The 24,230-nt window shown below is 36.1% G+C and overlaps 1 protein-coding gene across 2 annotated transcripts; it reads left to right on the top strand.

The window, feature by feature from the left end:
* Positions 1-10,231: 10,231 nt before the first annotated feature.
* Positions 10,232-14,341, top strand: LOC145107934 (3-oxoacyl-[acyl-carrier-protein] synthase II, chloroplastic-like). Of its 2 annotated transcripts, XM_079044894.1 has the most exons (14): positions 10,232-10,340; positions 10,740-11,174; positions 11,306-11,517; positions 11,600-11,803; positions 11,874-11,984; positions 12,088-12,183; positions 12,260-12,305; positions 12,423-12,502; positions 12,579-12,647; positions 12,759-12,843; positions 13,249-13,403; positions 13,470-13,550; positions 13,631-13,690; positions 13,781-14,341. In XM_079044894.1, exons 2-14 carry the CDS (start codon positions 10,775-10,777, stop codon positions 13,901-13,903), a joined length of 1,722 nt encoding a protein of 573 aa, XP_078901020.1. In that variant the 5' UTR covers positions 10,232-10,340; positions 10,740-10,774; the 3' UTR covers positions 13,904-14,341. The 2 variants fall into 2 exon arrangements, with proteins under 2 accessions (XP_078901020.1, XP_078901021.1); XM_079044895.1 differs by lacking the exon at positions 10,232-10,340 and having other exon boundaries at positions 10,357-11,174.
* Positions 14,342-24,230: the final 9,889 nt, after the last annotated feature.

Raw genomic sequence — 24,230 nt, 5'->3', positions numbered from 1 at the left:
ACCGGCTTGACGTATTTCCATTACAGGAGGGTTAACAACCATAAGGTCATCCAGAACCTCCCAATCACTAAGTTTTGAAAGAGGGTATACGGCCTGCTCGTACATTCTTCGATATGTTTCAATTTTATAAGCATCTATAGCCATATGCCCTCAGTGATCATTTTTTAAGTGCGTTAAAACCATTATCACATGACCACATGGCAAACCAGTTAGTTTCCAATATTTACAAGAACAAGTCTTTTCCCTCAAATTCACTAGGCCGCCACTTTTGAAGTCATGCACTGGATATGTTGTATTGTCAACACCGGATACCGACCATCCTTGAATCCCCTCTTTATTATTTTAACCATATCTTCAGCTCACTTCGTAAGTATTGTTGTACTTTTTTCTGTTAAAACAAACATATATTATTATATATGACATTCATCATATAATTTAAAATTAAACATAATCATACCTGCAGCCATCCGCCATTTGTAAAACCATTTTTGCATAAGTGCGCGAAAGAACTCAAGAAGTGGTAATATAGGCAACTTCCTTGCTTTATTTGATACAACATTCATGGACCCCTCACTATTTGAGGTCATATAATCATACCTCATGGTAGGGCAATACGCTCTGGTCCATTTCTCACGTGGAATTTGACTGAGATATGTCGCTACATCATCTCTTATATTACGAAGTCTCCCCTAATAAAATTCAAACTCACTGGTTTTGTAAGCTCTTACCAGCTTCCAAAACAAAATTGTTGTTTTTTTGTTTTTTCCAAAGGTGTGGACTATGTTTCCTATTAGATAAAAACCACACAATCCATGTTGAGCATTTGGAAAAACATTTTTAATACTTACAATAATTGCGGGTGCCCTATCTGTGATCATTGTCAGACCTTCCACATCACCAATGCATTCATGTAGTTTTTCAAGAAACCATGTCCAATAATCCATAGTCTCTTTTGGGCAAATTCCATACCCAATAGGCAAGATCTGATTGCTGTCATCCGTGGCTACTGCATGCAAGATGGTTGTAACACCCGGAAACCAGAAGGTTAATTAAGGAAAGATAATAAGCAAATTGGAGGTCTACTCGTCGAGTCCTTGGGGAATAACTCGACGAGTAAGAACTTGTTTTTGGACGCGGGTAGAGAGACCTACTCGACGAGCTGGGGAGGACCAACTCGACGAGTTGGTATGGGTTTAGGAAACCCTGGATTCGGGGTTTTGCACCCTATTTAAGCATCTTAATCTTCACTTCAGGGCCTCATTTCCAGCCTCCATTGTCCAAACCCTAGATCTCGAAACCCTAATGCTTGTGAGCCATTTTTGAGTGAACCTTGTGTGATTTGAAGCTTGTAGAAGAAGAAGAAGCTAGAGGAATCCAATAGGAGATTGTGGATCCAGAAGCAAGATCTTATCATCATCCTTTTCTGGTAATAAAGCCTCTAACTTTCCTAGTAGTCTCTTAGATCTCCTTATGTTCACTTTATGAGGGTTTTGGTCCAAGAAGCTTAGTCCTTGGGGAATAGACGTCCCAAGTGACTTACCTTTCAGATCTGAGGTTTAGAAGGGGTTTCATGGAATAAAGGTGTAAACGTTATGGCCATGGAAGCCCCATGCAAGCTTTAAGATGTTGTTATGGCCTTTTAAGCCCCAAAAGGCCATGCATGGAAGGAAAGCCTGAGACTTTACGCATTCATTTGGTGTCCAGGGCCTAGATCTCAGTTTGCATGCTTTGGTGTGGAGTATTATGGTTTTTGGACAAGGAGCTATGTCCTAAAGAACTAGGGTTTTAGCTAAACCCATTAAGAAGGACTATTAGTGGGTAAAGTTGGAAACTTTACCCTTAAAAGAGCATTTCCAGTATGTAGTTGAAGCATGAAGCTTGGATCTGAAGAATAGGGGCTTAACCCTTTAAGATAGCCCAATCAGACAGAGGGACTCGTCGAGTCCAGAGAGGGACTCGACGAGTTGAGTCGTGATGTCCCGTTTCTGTTTATAGTAGAACTCGACGAGTCTGAGGATGACTTGACGAGTTGATTCACCAAATCGCGACTATGAGTAGCCAGGGAATTCGGCGAGTCAGGGGGGTGACTGTACGAGTTAGATCGCGATTCCAGGATTCTGATTTATAGAACTCGACGAGTTGATGGAGCAACTCGGCGAGTCGAGTCAACTCGGGGTGTTGACTCTGAATTTGACCAAGCATTGACTTTGACCAGAATGTTGACTTTGACCAGGGGTAAAATGGTCATTTTACCCTAAGAAGGAGTATCATTTTTGACTAAGGATTATGTTGGTAATGATAGCTCAGGGAGTCGAGAGATCAGCAGTTCGGGGATCTGCCAGCTAGCAGCAAGAGGATTATTCGCAGGTTTCAGCAGTCAGCTTGTGAGGTGAGTTTTCTCCAGTAGGAGCAGGTCTAAGGCACCAACGCCGGCCCATTTATGTATGTTAGTATATTCCAGATTAGATCCGATGCTGGGGATAGCCCGATGTAGTTTATACGATTCCGAATTTCGTTCCAATGCCGGGCGAGGCCCGAGGAAGGTAGTATGTATGTTTCCGAACTACGGTTCGATGTCGGGTGGTAACCGAGGATGGAATGCATGTTTAGTTATACTTGTTGTCTTTGTGATACTTGTATGTGCCTGGTAGGGAGGTGAGTGTGGGCGGGGGCCCGTATCTCATCACTAGCTGAGTGTGGACGGGGTTCCATATCTCATTATTAGCAGAGTAGGGCGGGGCCCAAGATAGGCGGGGCCTCGAGACTAGCAGTTATAGTGTAGTGTTTGATTGTTATGTACTAGCATGATTATATGTGTATAGCAGGCGGGGCCCAGAGACAGGCGGGGCCTAGTAGAAACAGATCTGTATACCGAGCGGGGCTCGATGCCAGGCGGGGCCTGATGTCGAATTCGTCCAATGCCGGGCGGGGCCTGATATAGCGGGCTAGGCCCAATGTATGTGGTTATGTGATTATGTGTATGGTATGTGGTAGTTTGGGGAGACTCACTAAGCTTCGTGCTTATAGTTTTCAGTTTTGGTTTCAGGTACTTCTAGTAGTAGAGGGAAGAGCTCGGGATGACTGCATTGCACACACCATGATGATTTAGCATGGGGTGTTTACTCTGATGTTTTGAAATACTTTGACTTATATTTGATGAAATGTTTGATAACTATGGTTTATTAAATGGTTTAAAACGAAATTTTTGGACTGTATTTTTGGGATGTTACAATGGGGCCTTTGTACATTCCCTTCAAATGAACACCATCCATAGTAATAACTTTTCTACAACACTCTCTGAAAGCATGTATCTGCAACAACAATATAAAAACCATTAATATATCAACAATATAATTTGTTTATAAACATTTAAGAAAATAACAAATATATTTAAAAATATATTACCGCGTATCCAGTTGCGAAAAAAGCAATACTCAAAACGATCCTCCGAATCAGTTTTTATATACGCCACAGTACCAGGATTATGTTTCTTCAGATTGTGAAAATAAACTGGAAGTTTGGAGAAACTTTCTTCGGGGGTCCCTATCATCAATCCCAAAGCAAATTCTCTAGCATGTCACGCTTGTGAATAACTCATATTTATTTGTAGCAAAGCATTCATATCTCTAATTATATCATTAGGCTTCCAAACTCTCAAACTTCCTTGACCCATAATGTCATGTATTATGGTTCCCACAACTTCTCTATTTGCTTGCCTATGATTTGGGTGTATAAGCAATGAACAACATGTATGCTCGTCATTAAACGTCTTAATGTCAAACATTTATGTTCCTTTAATGAGAGATGCGTATAAACGCCAATGACAGTTTTCTTGCATACAAACAACCTGGTACCGAGATTTTGAAGATTTTTCAACCTTTATCTGAAACTTTTCTCTAACGGCTTTGAATTTAACAACAAATGCGAGGTCTTTTTTGGTGTTATAGGTTTGATTGACAATTAATTTATCATTCAGACCTAAACTGTGAAATGGTACTGGTTCAAGAATAGGTTCTGGACAATCAGGAATAGAAGGAATACAATACCATGGATTAAAAGCAGTTTTTCGTTGCGTGTACTCATCATCCGACCACCCTTCATTTGATTTTTCCTCACATCTTCGATCATCAGTTTCAGGAACTTCTCCAAACTCGAAAAAAATTTGACGTTGTAATTCAGTCATGCCCACTTTTGCTTCTTTATCATTACTTGATACAAAAGTATCATTATCAGATACAAATTTATCAGTAACCGAAACTTTTTTTCATAACCCACTGGCACTTCATTTCCTCTTCCCCTTGAACGGTTTCCATCGCATTAGCTTTCTCTATGACCTCCATTAGTTTTTGCTGGATTAAACTGGTTGTTAACCACTGCTTGTTCTTCAGCTTCTTCACCTACCACCGTTAAATACAAATGCACCGTCTTCTTTGATTCAGACATTACATGTCTCAATTGAAATACATCAGTTTCATCTCCAAGCTCTATGACATACCCTAACTTCGGGTGTTTAAAAGACAAACATATATAACTATTTAACACACCTGCTTACTTTTAACCATTTATAATAATATTTCATGGTCAATGTTAGGAGGAAGATTTAAACCATAGTTTTTCACATTATTTCTAACGTAAACCTCATCTCCATTAACTAACTGCCACGACCCTCCCGTACACATAATAATAAAACTCATTTTACAAATCACTCTCCACAAACACAATGAAAAAACAACTTCTACTGGTAATTGAAACTCACAAACTCACAAAAAACCACTTAAATACGTATATAACTTCTATAACTGATTCGCAGAAAACAGTTCTGCATATTCCCTAACAGTTATGCAGAGGTGTACACTGATCCGCAAAAAACAGTTCTATAACTGATCTGCAGAGGTGTACACTGATCTGTAGAGGTGTACAATGATCCGCAAAGGTGTACATAGATCCGTAGAGGCGTATTCCCTAACATAATCAAAACATAAGAAAATATTCATGAAACAATAATCATAATACAATCAAAGTCTACTATTCCAAATAATTTCTGTCATCCTATTACGGTAACTAAATCCTGTATCTCTAGGTGACTGACGTGTCTCCACTGGTACACCCGATGCAAGGATTTCCATGAACATGCACACAAAAACTCCACAATCTCCTCTTTCTCCTTCTTCTACTTTTTCCTGCTGCGGCACATGTTTAGCTTTAACGAATTCCACCTTAGTAGGTTTCTGTTTATTGGGAAAATGGGCCCAATATGATATGTGGTCTAGTTCACTTAATATACTATATCCCAACAATTTGAAACTACCGTCACCCGCATATCTTTTAAAGAAACTACACGATTCGGCTGAATCATATATGCTCACTTTCCATGTAAGGAGATCCAAATCAGTCAAATACCAATACATGTGCGGTATGTTGATGGGAATTAAAACCTTCAAAAAATGATAAGTTATTAGATATATACATATTTTAATTTATATATATATATATATATATATATATATATATATATATATATATATATAAATTTAATATTATATGATATATATAGATAAATATACTAACCTGATCAATATCCTTCCAATGTGGTCCATCAACCATCCCGGCTACTACACGCCTCAAATAATGTTTTTTCCCAGGTTCCAAAGTCGTGCCTTCAGGATTAATAATCGTCCACCTACCGGTCGACAAATTTATTTCCTTGAGCAGGGACGTCCAGATAACCAAATGTTGCGTGTTAGAAATTTGTACAATTAATTATCCAACACTTTTTGTAATATAAAATAAGGGATGTGTGTTACCTTAGAGAGCAACCATCCAGAGCCAATACCAGGTAAACTTGACCAAAATTCCCAATTCATCTCAGTACCTCTTAAAAGTCTATGCTCCAAAAATACCGCTCCCATGTTCTTTCCCCACAATTTCCAAAATTCATCATCACTATCTGCATAACCTTCCAATAGTAATGGTCTTTTTTCTACATTATTGGACTTCTGCTGTTTTTTCCCTTTTTATGTTCTTTAATGGTTCCGTCGACAGAACCTACAAAATCAATATGTTAATTAATTTGGAACGATTATATACTATATAAATAGAAATTACTTAATTTTATACCTGTGTGTAAGGCTCCCTACAAAATTTCGATTCATTTTTACCCGCCCTTTTAACGGTGTAACTGTGTTATCCTTATTTACAACAATAAGCGGTGGCGTCTGCACATACGTATGGCCTGACTCGGGATCCAAACCACGAAAAAAATGCTTCCCCCGCATCCACATTTTCCATATCGTTCACACCAAATTGTTTATCTTTTTCCCAATTATCCATTCTCTTCCCAAAGTTCTCGATTGTGGTTTTCAATTGAGTAACAACGCCCAATAACTTGTCTATTTTACTTTCTTCTGGAGGTATGTGGTATGTTTCCTGAAAATGATAGGCTGAGGTGTAATCTGCTCCCCGAAAATGAGAGCCTAAGGTGTAGTCTTCTCCCTAAAACTGAGACGGGTGAGGTGATGGAGACTGCTGCTTAGGAGGACTCTGTTGTTGCGGTGATGGAGACCGCTCCTTAGGAGGACCCTGTTGTTGCAGTAGCGACTGCACTTTGTCTAGAGTCCAATTTATATAACGCAGAAAGAATGGCAAATGGATCTCAACAGGCGTTGGTTCAAAAACACGTGGGATGTTATTTTCCTGCAAAATTAAAAAATTAAATTTAAGTATATAAAATTGTTGTAATTTTTAATTATATATAATTAATATAAGGAATGTATAACTATACCACTGAAACGTCTAATATACGTAAACATTGCTCGACAGATAATTGTGTTTTTATTCTCCATGCCCTCATTCTTGGAATTTCATTTTCTCTGTGATGCGCAAACCTCAAAGCTTCTGGAAATATCTCCAAAATCCATACCTAGTATTACGACAAAAAATTATGCTTTGTCCAAACTTATAAGCACTTAAAAAATATAAGTAATTGCACCTAAAACTAACCTTAAACGGAAGCTAAAAACCGGTCACCGTATGCTTCATCATCTTCGTGTAACCCACACTCTTATTATCTCGTAAATATCTATAGATTTTACCAAACCAGAATCGTAATTGTGTTTTACTATACCTCCACAAATACGTACCCCACGCAAACTTGTAGTACTCATTATAATTAATATAAATAATCAAGTATTTATAAATAAATAATAAATAATAAATTTAATACATGTTCCAATTATATTGACTATCGGCTAGCTCATATACTGTCGGCGGAATGCACGTATTGCCGTCTCGTCCTATGAGACCCCTCAACAAAAACATCATTTGCATAACCATTACCGTATCCTCATCGCTACACGTCGAGAATGTTGGCCATTTTATGTAGTCTTCTTTCAGCCGTAAATCTTCATCTCACACATTAGGGAACAACCGATTCCTTAATGCTGAACTTGTGCTGACTTCTGTATTTATTATATCAACATACGGTCAAAATCTCAAACCGTCAATCAAACAAAATTCCGTTTCACCATATTCGACCACCCTACCTTGTAACTCGAACCGAAACTTCCCAGCCGGGGCTACCTATTCGGGGTGGGCATACCAATGAAGATCCTAAAAGCTGTCTCTCGAAATAATTCAACTCGCCTACTATTTAGTTTTGTAATGTACTTTTTCAACACAGTCTCCAACGCCCCTTTAAAAGTACATTCTGCAGGCCATACACGCAAATTATGCTGCAAAAGATTAAACATATATGTCAAAATTAAAAAATAATACTGAAAAGTAACTTTAAATAGCATTGTACTTTTATTTTTATAGCATTGTACTTATATATATTGTTTTTTAACAGTTTTATGCAACAAAGATAATGTTTTTATTCTATAACTTTTTATACAATGGTCTATGTGAATAATAATCTTTCAAAATAAATTGTCCATTTTTTATAACAAATTTACAAAATTTTACAGAAATGATCTCATATATATTATAAAATTTACATAAATGGTCCATTTTAATAATGATTATAGAAATTTTCAATGTTTTTTTTTTAAATTACAGAAATACTTGCAAATCGATTTTAATATTAATTTACATATAATCAACATAAAATGATCTCAATATTCAATGGTCCATTTTAAGAGATAATAATTATAGAAAATCGAAAAAAAAAAACAAAAAAATACATTTCCGCAGAGGCATATATCGTTTTGCAGAGGACTCCTCTGCGGATCTGTTCTTGAGCAGAGGACCTCTACGGATCTGTTCATGACGAAAAGAATAGGATAAATCGATTTCTTATTTCACAAACTTCAATCCTTACACCCTAACAAACATACATGTTTATATATAACATTTAACATATCAATTTCCAATTCATATAATCAATTTCTACTTCCGAGTTTCTACAAAGATTAGGAAAAAAAATTGAAATATTACTTGAGTTCCATATCCATCGGATAACACATCGGAGTGCAGTTGCTCCACGAATTAAGCTCGCCGCGATATTTTTGTGTCCGTTCCGATCATAGTCCGACGTCCGTAGCTTCCTTCCGCCCTATCTTCTTTCCGCGTTCGAGTAAGGAGGAAAGGGTAATTTTTGGGCGATTTTACCGTAATGCCCCTGATCCTCGGAGCAATAAAGAATCAGCAGAGGTGTTTATGGTTCCGTAGAACCCCCTCTGCGGAACTTTTGGTCATATTCCGAATTCCTCATTTCCGTGGTCATTTTTTTCAAAGAACCCCTCAATTTTAGTTATTTACTGAATTTTCTCTTTTTAATTATATTCTACTTCTTCCAATGATTATATTTTCCAAAGTTTATTCATTTGAATCATCTTTTCAAACGTTTTACACTTCTTAAAATAATGGTATATTTTTTATCTCATCAAAATCAACTCATAAGATCATCAAATTAATACCGGAGTGTTGTTGACACCCAACTTAATTTCACAAAAGTGGTCTTGAAACCAAAACTGATGGTTCCTGAACCATAAATGATAATGTTTTTTTGGATCTTGGAATCGGTAAAAAATTAATGAAAATCGATTCCAATAGCGGTTATACATTTTAAAAAACTTCAAACTCATTTCTAGTTAAACATTGATAAAAATACCCAAGAAATTATTTTATGTATGTATAAAATGTTCCTTTGAATTTACAGAGAAAAACTATTATCTTTGTTTCTTTACTGAGGCGATATGAGATTAACCATTTAGACTTGTTTCTTCACACGTTTCACATCACATGCGAGTTGGAAAAGAATGCAATAAAGAAACCCATGAAAAAGAAAGACAGTCACAAAACGAATGAAAACCGTTTCCAATAGCCGTAGAATGTTCCTTTAAATTTATAGAGAAAAAAAATATTATCTTTGTTTCCTTAATGAGGCGATATAAGATGAATACTTTACACTTGATTTATCACACATTTCACATCAGATGCGAGTTGGAAAAGAATGAAGTAAAGAAACCAATGAAATAGAAGGAAGACATCGCTTCCCACAAGCACCACTTTAGCTTGTTACCCAAAACGTAATGAATAAAATCACATTTACCGAGAATTTAAAACTTGAAATTACGATTAACAGACACTCGATTGGTATCAATTCCATAATACCACAAGTCCTATTTATTATTGAGTTTTATACTTCAAACGACTCGACTCACTGTAAATCATAAGTGATATTTGCAATTTTGACTCAACCCAATTACCTAGAGTGAGCCAAATTGGGTTACATGTTCTAAATGTGAAAGTGCATTTTCATAATTATATCCATGATTGATGGAATCTCAAAAAGTTCACATTACAATAACTTAACTAAGTGTATTTACTTATTTATATCATGGAATCTCAAAAAGTTCACATTACAATAAGTTAACTATTTTTTAAAATATATCAACTAATATTACCGTACAATTTTATTCTTCCTCGTAACAAATAATAAATAATACCAATACATACATTTTTCACCGAGTCAAGATTGTACACAATATTATATTATTGACATCTAAGAACATTGTGCCAATGAAGTCGGTAATTTTTGGATTATATATTTAATAATCATTAAATTTTCATTGCCAGTGCCAACTTAAAAGCTTTGTCAAACAAAGACAAAAAAGTGATCATTTATTTATTTATTTAAATATTAAACATGAGATAATTTGATACTGAGCATATCTGATTTGGGTCTTTCTCTCCAACATTAAATAATTAAATAAAAACAAAAACATGTTAGTTCATACTTCATAGTTATAAGGAGTTTGACATTAAATTCCATGGTCAAGAAGAGAACACAACTTTCCTTCCCTCCCCTTTTTCTGGTGCCACATTTCTCAACTCATTATGTGAGTCTTTGATTTTTACTCTCGGAAAATTCCTACTATGTTTAACGATTTAATGTCTTTTTCGATTGAATGCAAAGATTGGGAAGATTGAACTCAATAACCTTCTGTTTTTTTTTATTCAAATCATAAATATCATCTGGACGGGATATTTTTGGGAATTTTAGGTGATTTTCCAATGTCGATGAGTTCAAGTCTCTATCAGGAAATCACATTACGATTCTTCCCGGCCACCCATATTCAATTTTTTGAAAAAGTTCATGTTTTTTTTGGATAATTTGTCAATTTAGCAGTACTTTTAGGAACAGAGGATCAGTAATTCAGTATTCATCGATCATCGATCGTCTTCGTTTTAATGAGACTTTCTTCATCGAAAATCTTTCTTGGGTTTTGAATTTACAGAGTTTCATCATCTGGGGTTTCTCTTGATTTCTTCAATGGTGGCCTCCGCCGTCGCTTCCCCACTCTGTACATGGTTAGTGGCAGCTTACATCTCTGTTTCCGGCGAGAAAACCAACCACCGTCCCAACTCCTCGCCGGCGCTCCTTTCTTCCTCAAAAAGACTCAGTCGGTCAGCTAGAAGAAAGCTGACGGCGGTGACAGACGTCAAGAATTTCTCCGGCGGTTGTGGATTGATGTCATCGTTATGCGGGTCTAGTATTACGAACCTGATGACTTCATTGGAGCCCTGTGAGGAGTATTATAAATCTAAACCGCTGTCCTCTTCTTTCTCTATATTGGGTTCTGAAAATTCCTTCTTCATTTTCGGTTTGAAGAATTCTCCCCCCTCCTCCATGAATCGCACCCAAAAACGAATTGACCGAACTGCCCAAACCGGTAATTTAATTCCTATGATTTAGTTAAGGTTCTTACTGAATTGGGTTATCAAAAAGTTAAAATCTTTGATAGAATCCACAAGATACGATGCGAATATCTTCGAGTTTACCAATGGATTCTTTTTTTCGTAGGTAAAAGTAAAACCATCGCGATTGCTATACAACCTTCAAAAGAATCAGCAACTAAGAAAAAACCCATCACCAAGAACAGAAGAGTTGTCGTCACCGGACTTGGTGTGGTATCTCCGGTGGGTGATGTTGCCGATGTCTTCTATCAAAACTTACTCGAGGGTGTTAGTGGGATAAGTGAGATCGAAGCTTTCAATTGCGATCAGTTTCCCACTGTAAGTATATATATTTTAAGTTTTTAACCATTTTTTGTTGCAATCGAGTAGCATTTATTAATTGATTTCGACTTGATTACAGAAAATTGCGGGAGAAATCAAGTCATTTTCAGCTGACGGATGGGTTGCACCAAAACTTTCAAAACGAGCAGATAAGTTTATGCTTTACTTGCTGACAGCTGGCAAGAAGGCATTGGAAGATGGTGGTGTTACTAAAGATGTCATGAAAGATTTAGATGTCACAAAATGTGGTGTAATCATTGGTTCTGCTCTTGGAGGCATGAAGGTGACAGTTTCTTTGTTGGACCCAATAAACTGTCTGAATGACTAGTCTTATTCGACTACTATTTGAACAGATATTTCAAGATGGAATTGAAGCATTGATGGTTTCATACAAGAAGATGAATCCATTTTGTGTACCATTTGCAACAACCAACATGGGATCCGCAATTCTTGCAATGGATTTGGTAATCATTAAAAAAAAAAAAAAAAAAAAAAAAAAAAAAAAAAAAACGTGTCATGCTCATGAAGGAATATGAAGTTGTGGACTTATGTATGGTTGATTTGTAGGGGTGGATGGGACCAAATTATTCGATTTCTACAGCTTGTGCTACGAGTAACTTTTGTATACTAAATGCAGCTAATCATATTACCAGAGGTGAAAGTGTAAGCATCAAAAAAAAAAAAAAATCCTCAACTTGTTTCATTATAAGCCATGGACTTAGTAGTTGAAATCTTGCAGGATATGATGTTATGTGGTGGTTCAGATTCAGCCATAATTCCTATAGGTATTATACAATATACATGTCTATTTTTTTTTATTTTTTTTTATTTTTTTGTTACAATTGGAGCTATTGATCCATTTTGTATGGATTATATCTTGCAATGATTCGATAATTATATAGGGCTTGGAGGGTTTGTTGCTTGCAATTCTCTTTCACAAAGGAATAGTGATCCAAAAAGAGCGTCACGACCTTGGGACGTGGTATGAATTATGAATAATCAAATTAACATGAAACCTAATTTCGTCTTTTTAACGCAACACCATTTTTGTTGAGCAGAGTCGTGATGGATTTGTAATGGGAGAAGGTGCTGGTGTTCTTCTTCTAGAAGAGCTAGAACATGCTAAGGTAATATATATATATATATATATATATATATATATATATATATATATATATATTGATTCTAGTTTCTTGATAAAATGATTTTGCAACTCAAATGAAAATGCGTGTTGGCAGGCGAGAGGTGCAAAGATTTATGCCGAATTCTTGGGCGGAAGCTTCACTAGTGATGCTTACCACATGACCGAATCTCGTCCCGATGGTAAGTGTCAGTGTCCCACATATGTTCGACACAATGTGTCACTGTCACTGTCACTGCCTTATCTATCTGAGTCTTGTCACTGTCTCTGTCTTATCTGAGTCTTATCTCTCTGTCTCTGTCTCTATATATGTTGGAGTCTTCCCACTCTCCTTAGGTCTATTCACAGGAAAAATCTAGGTCTTCACGTATCTAACAAACATATGGTATCATTACATGGTGTGTTAGTGTCCCACATTGATTGACATTCTATATATGTGGGAATATACCCTTTTCACATCAAGGGCACTTTTGTTGAGAAAATCTAGGACTACATATATCTAACTAATAGTAAGTTTATGAGTTCGTTGATCTCTTGTTTTTCTTGAACTAACCGATAATTTACTTGTTTTGTTTACGGGAAATTAGGGACAGGAATAGCTTTGTGCATAGAAAAGGCGTTGACTCAATCTGGGGTTGCTAGAGAAGATGTAAATTACATAAATGCCCATGCTACATCTACGCCATCTGGTGATCTACACGAATATGAAGCTATCATGCGTTCTTTTGGGGACAATTCTGAGGTAAATTTGATTTAAATTAGATACCTTAATTGAATCAGTTCTAATCCGCTTTTCTGAATTTTGTAGTTGAAAATAAACTCCACGAAATCGATAATTGGTCACTTGCTTGGGGCTGCTGGAGCTGTTGAAGCAATTGCTACTGTTAAGGTAATGGAACTATAACTATAAGTAAAGTAACTTTGGAATGCTTAAAAAAACAAATAAAACTAATATAAACTGTTATGTAGGCAATTCAAACAGGATGGCTACACCCGAACATGAATTTGGAGAACCCAGATGTGGGTGTGGTATGTAGTCACCTTCTTTTTTCAGTCATTGAAATGATGTTTAAGACATGTATTTTGCTATTTAATGCAATGAAATGGTTGTGGAATTAGGATAAAAACGTGTTGGTTGGTGCAAAGAAGGAACAATGGAATATAAAGGTGGCACTATCCAACTCATTCGGCTTTGGAGGACATAATTCATCCATCGTATTCGCCCCTTACAAGGATCAGTAACTGCAACAAACATCGCTCCCGTTTCTTGTGTAATTAATATACACCTCTTGTTGCATGAGATACAAGTTAATATAAGATTAAATTAGATATTCCATTCCATGGCACATTTATTTTGCCAAATGGACGGAATTGTATTTAGTTGAAAATTTTCAGATTTCTTCATTCATGGAATTTAGTATTCCTTCCAAGATAGGAAGGAATCTAATTCCTTTCATGTTGGGGTTTATTGGGGCAAACATACATTATACGCAGTGGAAATAACAGAATGTACCCTTCGAGCTGGGATTATTGCACCGATATAAGTCATAGAATATACCATTACAATGTGTATGAGTGTGTAGTTGCAATCTAGCCATTCTAGTTGTGCGACTCTTTAGGTTCAACTGGCGTTGAGAGCAACATCATTTTATTTTGTCCTAGGCACATATTTTAACATTCTCTCACTTGTGCAATACATAACAATCAAACGGACATTACGAGTGAGCAAAGAGCATCATCTATCGATAAATCGTTGCTCCTCAATTCAAATGAAATAACCAACTATGACATTTTCATCATCGAACACATTATATCTATACTAAATACCAAGTCGGTGGACTTTGCTCTTTAGTAATTTTGGTCACTGACTTTTGTGGTTTGGCAACTTAAGTCCTTCCAAGTTTCTATTTGGTCCCTGATTTTTTTGGTTTCGCAACTTATGTCCTCTTAAGTTTCTATTGCTACCAAAAGAGTTCCTTTTACTTTCTATTGGCTGGCTTTGATCCCTGACATATGTTGTTTGGCAACTCAAGTACTTCCAAGTTTCTATTTGGTCCTTGACTTTTGTGGTTTGGCGACTTATGTCTTTTTAAGTTTTTATTTCTACCGAAATAGTTCCTTTTACTTTCTATTATTACTTCTTAAGTCCATTACTTCATAAATTCATTCTGTCGGCTCCTACTTCATCCGCTTCCTCTCACCGTGATACCTTTTACCTCCTTAACACCTCATGCTTCGATCTTTACAACCACGATTAATATAAAAATTCATTTGTTTACTTTTTAATTTTGTCTGTTTACTTCCAAAGCACACATACATCTTCATCTTCACTTGTAAAAATGAAGAATCACTTTAAATTAAAGATCTCCACCCCCTCCCCTCACTGCTTCCTCATCTAGTTCTAAATGCAGTTTGTAAAGTTGTAGCATTCGAGATGATATGTTGTTATCTAGGGCATATGCCCAATATTTGTGTTTTCCAACAATACTTTTGTGTCTATGCAACTACTAAAAAATTATTACACCTTTTGTTAGAATGGAAGTCGACAACTTGTTTAGGAACTAAAAACTTCGGTCAAGCATTAGAAGGAATCTTGTGGGTCAGTACCCGTGATCTTTGGTGGTTAATAATATAGTGCATACCCTTCTTGGAGATAATATCACTATTTCTCAGGAGTTAAACTGATATGTTGTTGCAGAAGATTTGAGGAACAGGTTCTTGTTAGGGATGGATTAAGTATGTCATGGAAGATGGAAGGAAAGATGTTAGAAGTTTTTTTTGTTGATTTGGATGGTAATTGTTCTTTACTTCTTTTCTTTTGGTTTTATTTTCGATTCAACAATGTTGTTTTATGTATTTTATTAATCTACAATCAGGTCAACCTTATGATGTGTCATTTATGGATGTTCTTGCCAAGAATATAAAGCCAAACTTGAACATCTAGAAGTTCCTGTTGGGTTAGGTGTCTAAGGTCATAACTGAATTGATATAACTTTATGGAGCAAAAGCAAAGTCTTTTTTGGATTTCCCTCAATAACTACAATTAGCTAGGAACAACTTTAGGAGAATGAGGAAATGGTTTGTTAATTTATTATATGATTAATAAATTAGTTAGAAATGGTTAAGAATTAATTTACAATTAATCAGAATTAGATGAAATTTAATTTTGGATTAATTAGAATTAATAAAAGGTGCAAGGGTTGAATTGTAATTGTTTAATTATTGTTAAGCAAGGAAGGCTAGAACCCTCCATGGGTTGGATGGTTTTAGAGGGGTTCCAGAAGGGTTCTCAAAGTCTCCTGGTAGCTGATAAGGATAAGGACTTGAATAGATTAAATTTGAATACTTAATTATTCAAATTTGGGTTGACCCTGGAGATCCACCAGCTATAAATAGAGACCCTAAGCCTCACAAAATCAGATCCTACACATACACATAAGAGAAATCGGATTTCCTCCTCCCACTGCTCTCCAAATCTTTCCTAGGGTTTCTAAGATATTGGGGGTGAGCCATAGGGACATCCACATTATTAGTGCTAGCTTTCCAAAGAAGACTTGAAGATCAAGGATTGAGTATCTTGATAATACTTAAAGGTATGTACTCTAATCTTTGTGATTTTCGACAATACCTAGATTAGATCTTTAGTTTCATAGTATGTTGCTATAAAGAGAAAATACCATAGATCTCTACGTTGCATGTGCCCATAAAATAGTTTTATGATTTCTCTAATTAAATCTTTTGTTTTTGTAACCTAGAAAAACCATCAGTTCCTTTGGTTGATTTGGTTGCTCACGCCTTCCCCTATAGAAATCCTACTATGAAGGCTAAAATAGAGGTGATACAAACTTCTATGCAGAGGCGAAAGGTCGAGGCTTGATTGAGGATCCTGTAGCAAAAGCATGGATGACTGGGAACAACATTCTTTGTTAGAATTTTAAGGGTATAAATAACAATAACTTGGATAATCTCGTGAATCATGTTTTGGAAGTCACTTTATGAAATCTATAATTTAACCCTTATTCCTGGGGTCACACGAATGTAGATTCATGGAATATTTCAAGAGATCAAATCAGATTTTAGGATCAATCTGATTTACAAACAAAGAATACCTTTATAAGTCTTAATTTATCACTAGAAAAGACTATGATGTGTGTAGTCAACATCCAAAACCGTTTTCCTGTTTATACTATACTATCGCAATACAATATGCGACTATTCTTTTATCCACCTTAAATGGATCTAAATATGCTTTATATATCTTAGTTTTAAACTTAGACAATATTACAATCCTTGAAATCAATTTCCAATACAAACTCTATTTAGACAACACTGTCATAATTCAGTGTATAAATCTAACATAAAGTATCAGGTATTTAATACGCATTAATCTTTTTAAGTAATAATACATGTCTTAAGATTATCATGTAATAATACCATATGTATACTTAACACGTATATAACCATATCTGGTTCAAACAATGCATTCTATCAAATATTTGTTTGACGCATATTCCACATAATAAGCAATTCATTCACGTAAAAACTTTCAACATATATTTAATACTTTTAATAAATACTTGTATTAAAATCATGTTCATGAAAGTAACTATGCACTCACCTGATAAAGGTGGAAGACTTGCGGGAAAGTTAGCTCTTTGACTGACACTTAAGATTTCCCTTTAAAATGACCTAAACATGAATATTACTAAGTCTTAGTATTTGTTTTTATTTATAAAGTTTAATCATTATAATGTTTTTTCTCAGATTTATCAATAACCCCAAAAGAAATACTGACTTATAGCTGATAAGAAACAACCATGTAAGATCGTATCGGAGATATGATCCGTTTGACATATAAATATATACTGTTTGGAATATCCACTCTAAACACCTCACAAATCTGGTCAAGACATCATTCTCGTAAGTAGATCGATCAGTATAACGACTGATATTACTAATAAATCTTATTTCTAAGTTCACAATAACAACTATGAACATAAATATAAGTTGTACTTAAAGCGTAGTAAGTGGAACTTAACTTACCGGGTTTTCTGAGAGAAGTTCAGAAAGTTCGTGGGCAGAACTTCGACTCTGAAAACTTCTTTTCATCGACTCTTTGACATCGCAAAACCTCGTTAAAGTACTCTAAAAGCTAAGAAGAATCGAACATGAAAGAAAGGGAATTTCTAGAGAGAATTTGAAGAAAATATGAGCAACAAATGAACAAAATCATACTTGTATTTATAGGGATCTGGACACCGGCCTTGTCACGCCTTTTAGCGGGTATGTCGCGTCCCTGGACTAGGCCCCACTTTTTTTTCCGTATCTTCTGCATACCAGCTTTGTTTTTGACTTTCTTTATATATCTCACTTCGTATCAACAAGTACTACAACTTTCTTTTAGATTACACCGACTAATTCTCATTCTATCTCAAATTTACAAATCTGTATCGAATTCGCCACGTTTGAAGAGTAGGGACCAAGTTTCGTCCATATCTTTCGCATACGAACCCCGTTCTCGACGGTCTCTATATCAACGGCTTCGTAATTTCATAGACATCAACTTTCATTAAGATAGTTTTGTCTAACGAGCTTACGGTTTAATGTTTAAATTGTTTCGGGTTTTTCTTATATTGAAGGAAGGGCACGACTTGATTGCATCGCATCTATTGGAGATTTAGGCACTTCATAACTTTTATGTCTAATATTTGATAAATGTTTTAGACCAATGGGTTCATGTAGATCTTTGAAGTTGTAATTGTAATAAATGTTTTTGTTTTGAAATTACTTGGAATCTGATCGCCTTTTGGAACAATGAATGAACGATTTTAACTTATTTATAAATGAAATTTTTACTCGGTATTTTTGGGACTTTACAAGTTGGTATCAGAGCCTTGGTTTGAGGGATTCGGGCATACTCTCAGGTATGTTTGAACTCAAACTGAGGAGTTGGTATTCTTTTGAAAGAAAATAAGTTTCTAAATAGATTTGTGTAAATAAAATAAGTTTATGAAAAAAATTTATAAAGAAAAAGGGGGTGTGATGCGTGCAATCAGTCGAGCTCAAGTAAGTGATTCCCATAATACTCATACATATTGATATGATATATGATACAAATGTTTACATGCTAGGATAAGGATAGCGATACTTTCAGGAATTGCTAGATAGATTGGCCTGAATGTGATGCCTTGTAGCCTAGGAAGCATTGGATGCTATGATTGAGAATATGTATTGGTAACAGTAATTGTTAAGTGTATGCTTTAAAAATTGTATACGGTTAGGATCATATAGCCCTAGAATGACTGATTTGGCATTATTTCATGTACCTTGTCTGGTTGTGGTCCTAGGGTAGAATCTTTTATTCGACAGTCTATTTGATCCTGTATTGTGTATAATTTGCATGCATAAGGCAACTAGAAGTGAGAGTAGAAGTTCCTAACATGGTGGTAGCAAGTGAGTGTGGGATGCCTTCTGTTTGTTTTATGGCTTGGAGTGTTACTGCTCGAATGCTGCTTGCTTTGTTCTTTGTGGGACCCATATTGAGGTAAGCTAACTATTAAATGAATATGTTAAGTTACATGTTGCAAAGGTTAAATAGTTTTTGAATGATTGATTTGGCCGTATCACGCAGCTCTTGTTTGATTCTAGCCATTGTAGGGCTGGTTCTTTTATTCAAAAGATTATTTAAGTTTTGTTGCATGTAATTGTATTCATGAACTAGTTTGTTGATATTAGTAGGGGATCTTCAGCAACTGGTGAGGTGGAATCCTAGGAGAGCCTAGAAAGTGCCTTAGAGGAATTTGTGCGTTGTTTAGATGTGAGTACTCATTTGAGAACGAGTATATGTTGTTGGATCGAACGGTAGTGGACAGGAGTAGTTACTTAGAGGATCCGGAATGATTCTCGAGGAAGGTACGGATAGGTGTGGAGGGTAGTATTGGGCTCGTACTACTGAAAGCATAGGATTTATACTCAAATCGAGGAAAATTTTAGGGATTCTAAGGAGCTAATTGAGGATATATTATATGGTTTAGCACCATGATTCATTGCAATGTGTTTCCGTCTTATTCAGTTTATCGGTTATGGTCGTTCATGCTGATGATGGTTCTGGTGATTGTTTGGGCCTTAGTGGCCTTGTTAGTTTAGGTTTGAATGGTGCATACCTAGGTGAGTTAGTTGGTTTTGAGGTCTCGAGGGCCTTGCTCGAGGTAGTGCTATTTGAGTCATGGGAATCAAGAAGGAAGCGACTGTGATGATCGGCTCGAGGATTACAGTTGGAGGCTGAGTGATTGGCAGATGGATTAGGATGTCACTATCCATGTTGGGGTTGTGTTCTTCTAGCTTTCTTTGTTCGGAGGAGAGAGAGAGAGAGAGAGAGAGAGAGAGAGAGTAGACATGTGATTTTCAAAGTTGGGATGTACACCCAACATGGGCCTAGATAGTTGTAGTTTTTTTTGGCAGCAAGTATGGCAGTATGGGAATGCACAAGAGGATCCTTGTGGTATGGTTTCCTTGAAATGAGATTAAGGGTCTACTTTCTTTGAATATAGTTAGGTCAGGTGCTAGTTGATTGTTTCAGGTGATCAGGGAACAACAACTTTTGTTGTCTCTCATGTATCCTGACTATGAGAATGATGCCTCTGGTATTTATGAATGATTCTTGCGATAAATTGATGGTTGGGGATTTGTAGATGAGGTGTATGGTAGTCCATTTGTTCCTATATAGAGAATCGGTGTTATGAATGGACATAATTATTGCTTGTGCATCTGCATGAGGTTCTTGATGTTAGAGGCGGTTATGATTGGGGAATTTCCGAGGTCTCCATCTGAGATTCAGAATCTCTTTGAGTTTGTTTGGTCTTTTATCTGGAAGATCATTTGCATTATATTATACATTTCAAGGGTTTGGGATGTTATGTATCTGGTACAGACGGTCTTGTTTGCAACGTCAGTTGGTGGTAGTTCGAACCCTAAGTGGGGGAGAATTAAGAATTCGGCCTGGGTGATCATAAGTCTGTTTGATTTTTTTATGTTTTCAGTATAATGAGTTAGGGGAATCTATAGTTCAAGTATGCGATGTTTTTAGTTTAGGTTTATTTCTACATAAGTGAAGGAGAGCAATCTACCAATGAAGTGCTCGTAATTAGGAAATTTCTTCGTTACGCTTCTCAAGGATCCGCTAGAGTCCTTTAGGATCTGAAGGGATTGAAAAAAAGTCAAATCAAGGGTGCAGAGCAAGTTGCCATCGAATTTATGTCTTCATGAATGCATGGGTTGTCCTCGCAGTCAGAAGTTGTTGGGAAAGGAGCTCGTTATGGCCAGTAGTTCCTTTTGGAAACGTCAAGTATTAGGACAAGAAGCATTTGGGCCGCTTAGGTTGGGTATCGGTTACTGAGAGATTGGTTAGCTCGCAGTATGTATCACTATCTATGGTCAGGGATGGGCAATTGTCAATTGTTGATCGGTTGCACAAGTGGGGTTATAAGTGTGGGATTAATTAAGTTTTTAAGGATAGTTTTCACATTAGAATTGGCCATAAGGGTATGTAGTAGTGAAGTTTGAGGTTTACTAGAGCGTTAACAGAAAATGTGAGGTTTAGGGATCCAGATTGTTAGGACAATGTTGGATTGATCGGTTTGAGTGATTATCGCAGGTAGCTACGGTAATTTAAAGTGTTTGGCATGAAGTAATAGAATTTCAGATGTCAGAAGCGGCGTTTCGTCAATTCTCCATGTGTGGCCTTGATTTTACGTGAAGTTTGGTTATGGGGTACCGCATCGATGGAAATGGTAATTGGATCGAATCCAACCAGGGTTCATTCAGCATTATTTTGGGCGATTCTAGAATCTCCCTGTGAATGAGAGTTTCTATGAGCTAGTGAGGTTTTATCGTAGGACTGTTTAAGTTTTGTCCAAGTTGGTCCGAAATCTTTTTCCACATTTCTTTCCCTTTGTGGGTTATTCTTAATTTTTTTTTGTAATGTTAATGGTTGAACTTGTGCTAGAGAGGGGAATAGGTATTGAAGGTTATGGTCAAACCGTAATAGTTATATGAAGAATATGGATGAATATTATCACATGTAGGTACGCTGCTCAGTCCAACTATAAATCGCTCGTAGATTTATAGAAATGTAATAGAAGGTTTCGAAGGGCATATGGTGAGTTTCTGCCATGGACCTAAGAACCATCAAAAGTTGTAGCTTGGATACTCAATCTGTTGGATTAGATGTCGAAGCCCATAACTATTATTGGTATGTACTCGACCCGAGAGTAGCATGGTCTATTTGGGTTGCATGACATCGGAACAATTGGATAGACAAATGAGAGAAGGTTATTTATGATTTATATTAATATATTATAAGTTCTAATATATTAATATGAAATCATATTATTTAATTAGTATTGATCAAGAATTAATTTGGAATTAATTTTGTGATCAAAAGAGACTAATGAAATATATGGGGATTGATTTTGTAAATCATTCATTCTTATATATGTGGGCTTGTGATCCATAGTCCTTCATGTTGGGCTTAACCCATGTGGTAACCCATGGATACTCCATGGAGGTTAAAACCCCTGGATCATGAAGGAAATGGAAAGTCATGAACATTAGGGTTTACATGGTGTAACCCTAAATGAGCCACACTATATAAAGGACCCCATGATTCATGAAATGGCACTAGTAGAGACACAAAGAGGGCAAAGTCGATTTCATAGAGTGAACCAAGTAACCTCTTCTCAAGTTATTCCAATTGTTGATGGTGTTGTGTGATTCCATTTGAGGTGCAACACTTGGGGCACTAAGCTCTTAAAGGTTCAAGACTTCAAGCTTCATCAAAAGGTATGTCATCTAACTAGACTTTTGTAATATAGATACTCCATTGTATGCTAGTTAGGATGATGCTTTGGAATTTTCAATGTATGCATGTATAATAGAGAAAATATAGATCCAAAGCACATAGGGTTGCATGTACACCATAGGAGTGTTAGAATGCTCAAAACCCAACAGTGGTATTAGAGCCTAGGGTTATTTTCAATTATACTTGATGCTACTTGCTTGGAAATGCCTTAAAAATCAATTTTCTGTTGTTCTGGACTGTGGACTCGCCGAGTCCACTGATGGACTCGTCGAGTCCAAGGAAAAAACTGACCAACTCGCACAGTTTGTTCATACAGTCGACGAGTTGGTGCTCCAGAATGCAGATTTTCGAGGTTTTTGGCCAGAATTGGACTAGGATCATTACCCTAAGCTGTTTTTGAACTTCTAAACCTGTTTTTGATGTGGTAATGATCATACTAATCCAATTCAAAAGATAATTGTCAAAAGTTTCATGTTTTGTATTAGTTTAATGGTTAGGCTAATTACATGAAAAATGTTTGATTTGAATTGTCTTGTTCATATGAGTTTAATCCAGATCATAGTTTTTCTTGACATGTTTGTTAGTTTAATTGGTGATCTTAATGATTTTTTAATGGACTCCATAATTTGTCCTCAAGTTATGAAAAACCAAAAGTTTTTCCTTATAAACTTGAAGAGTCTTTTTCCCATAAATTGTTTTATGACCTCCATAACTTGTCCTCAAGTTATGAATTTTCAAAAGTTTCTTCATTAAAGTCTTTAAAACCTATATTAAAATCATATGTTATGGATTCCAAAAGTTTTTGAATTGTTCAAAACTTGCCCGCAAGTTTTGGAATTTGTAAAGTTACACTTTTGAATACTTTAGTTCCAAACCCTAGAATTTTAATAGTTTAAAATTCAACCCTTATACTATTATAATATTATAGGTTTAATATTTATATATATGTATAAGAGTAAAAGTCAGTCTTACCGTTAGTAGGCCTCATTCACGAAGCCAGTCTATAAGGGGGTATAAGGTTACTGCCTATAAAATGGCAGTTTAATGGGTGTCCACTCTCACCCACCGCTTCTTTGACTGGTGGAGGGTCGTTAGCCGAACGGGTAGGACATGACTCTAATCTCCCTTCATTAAAATTATAATGATAAAGACTAAGTAACTAAACACTTATAAATTCCTAATCTTAGTTACTTTAGGAAAATGTGAATATGGTGCTAACCCATGAAATTGCATTTTGCACCTTGTTAAGCCGTTAGTGGAGCGTGTGTGGTTAACCGGCACACTAATCGAGACTGACAGTGCGTGGAAAAGGGTAGCTTGATGTTAATCATAGATCAATGGAGCGTGTGTGGTTAACCGGCACATTGATTAGGTGGTTGTAACATTGGGTGTACCAAGCTAATTTGCATGGTTATTCATACCTTTTTTGTGATCCTCGGCATCCCAGTCACAAACTTGATGGGCACAATTGAGATTTAAACATGCCATTGAATTGTTCAATGAATCTCAAAGGATCTAGGAGTTTCAATTCACTTAAAACCTAAAACTCTTTTTCGTTTTTCGTGGTGGAAATTGGTAAATCGTCATTTACCTACCTTCAAATATTTTGCAGTTTGGATTATGGCATCCCTCTTCCAAATTGTAAAATATTGGGTTGGTTCCTAGCCTTAATATTTCATTTGGGTGTTATATTAAGGACTTAAATCAACT

This window comes from Lactuca virosa, chromosome 4 (assembly GCF_052849685.1).
Source record: "Lactuca virosa cultivar CGN04683 chromosome 4, Lactuca_virosa_CGN04683_v6, whole genome shotgun sequence".
Classification (NCBI taxonomy): Eukaryota; Viridiplantae; Streptophyta; class Magnoliopsida; order Asterales; family Asteraceae; genus Lactuca; species Lactuca virosa.
This window is presented reverse-complemented; position numbering and strand designations above follow the sequence as displayed.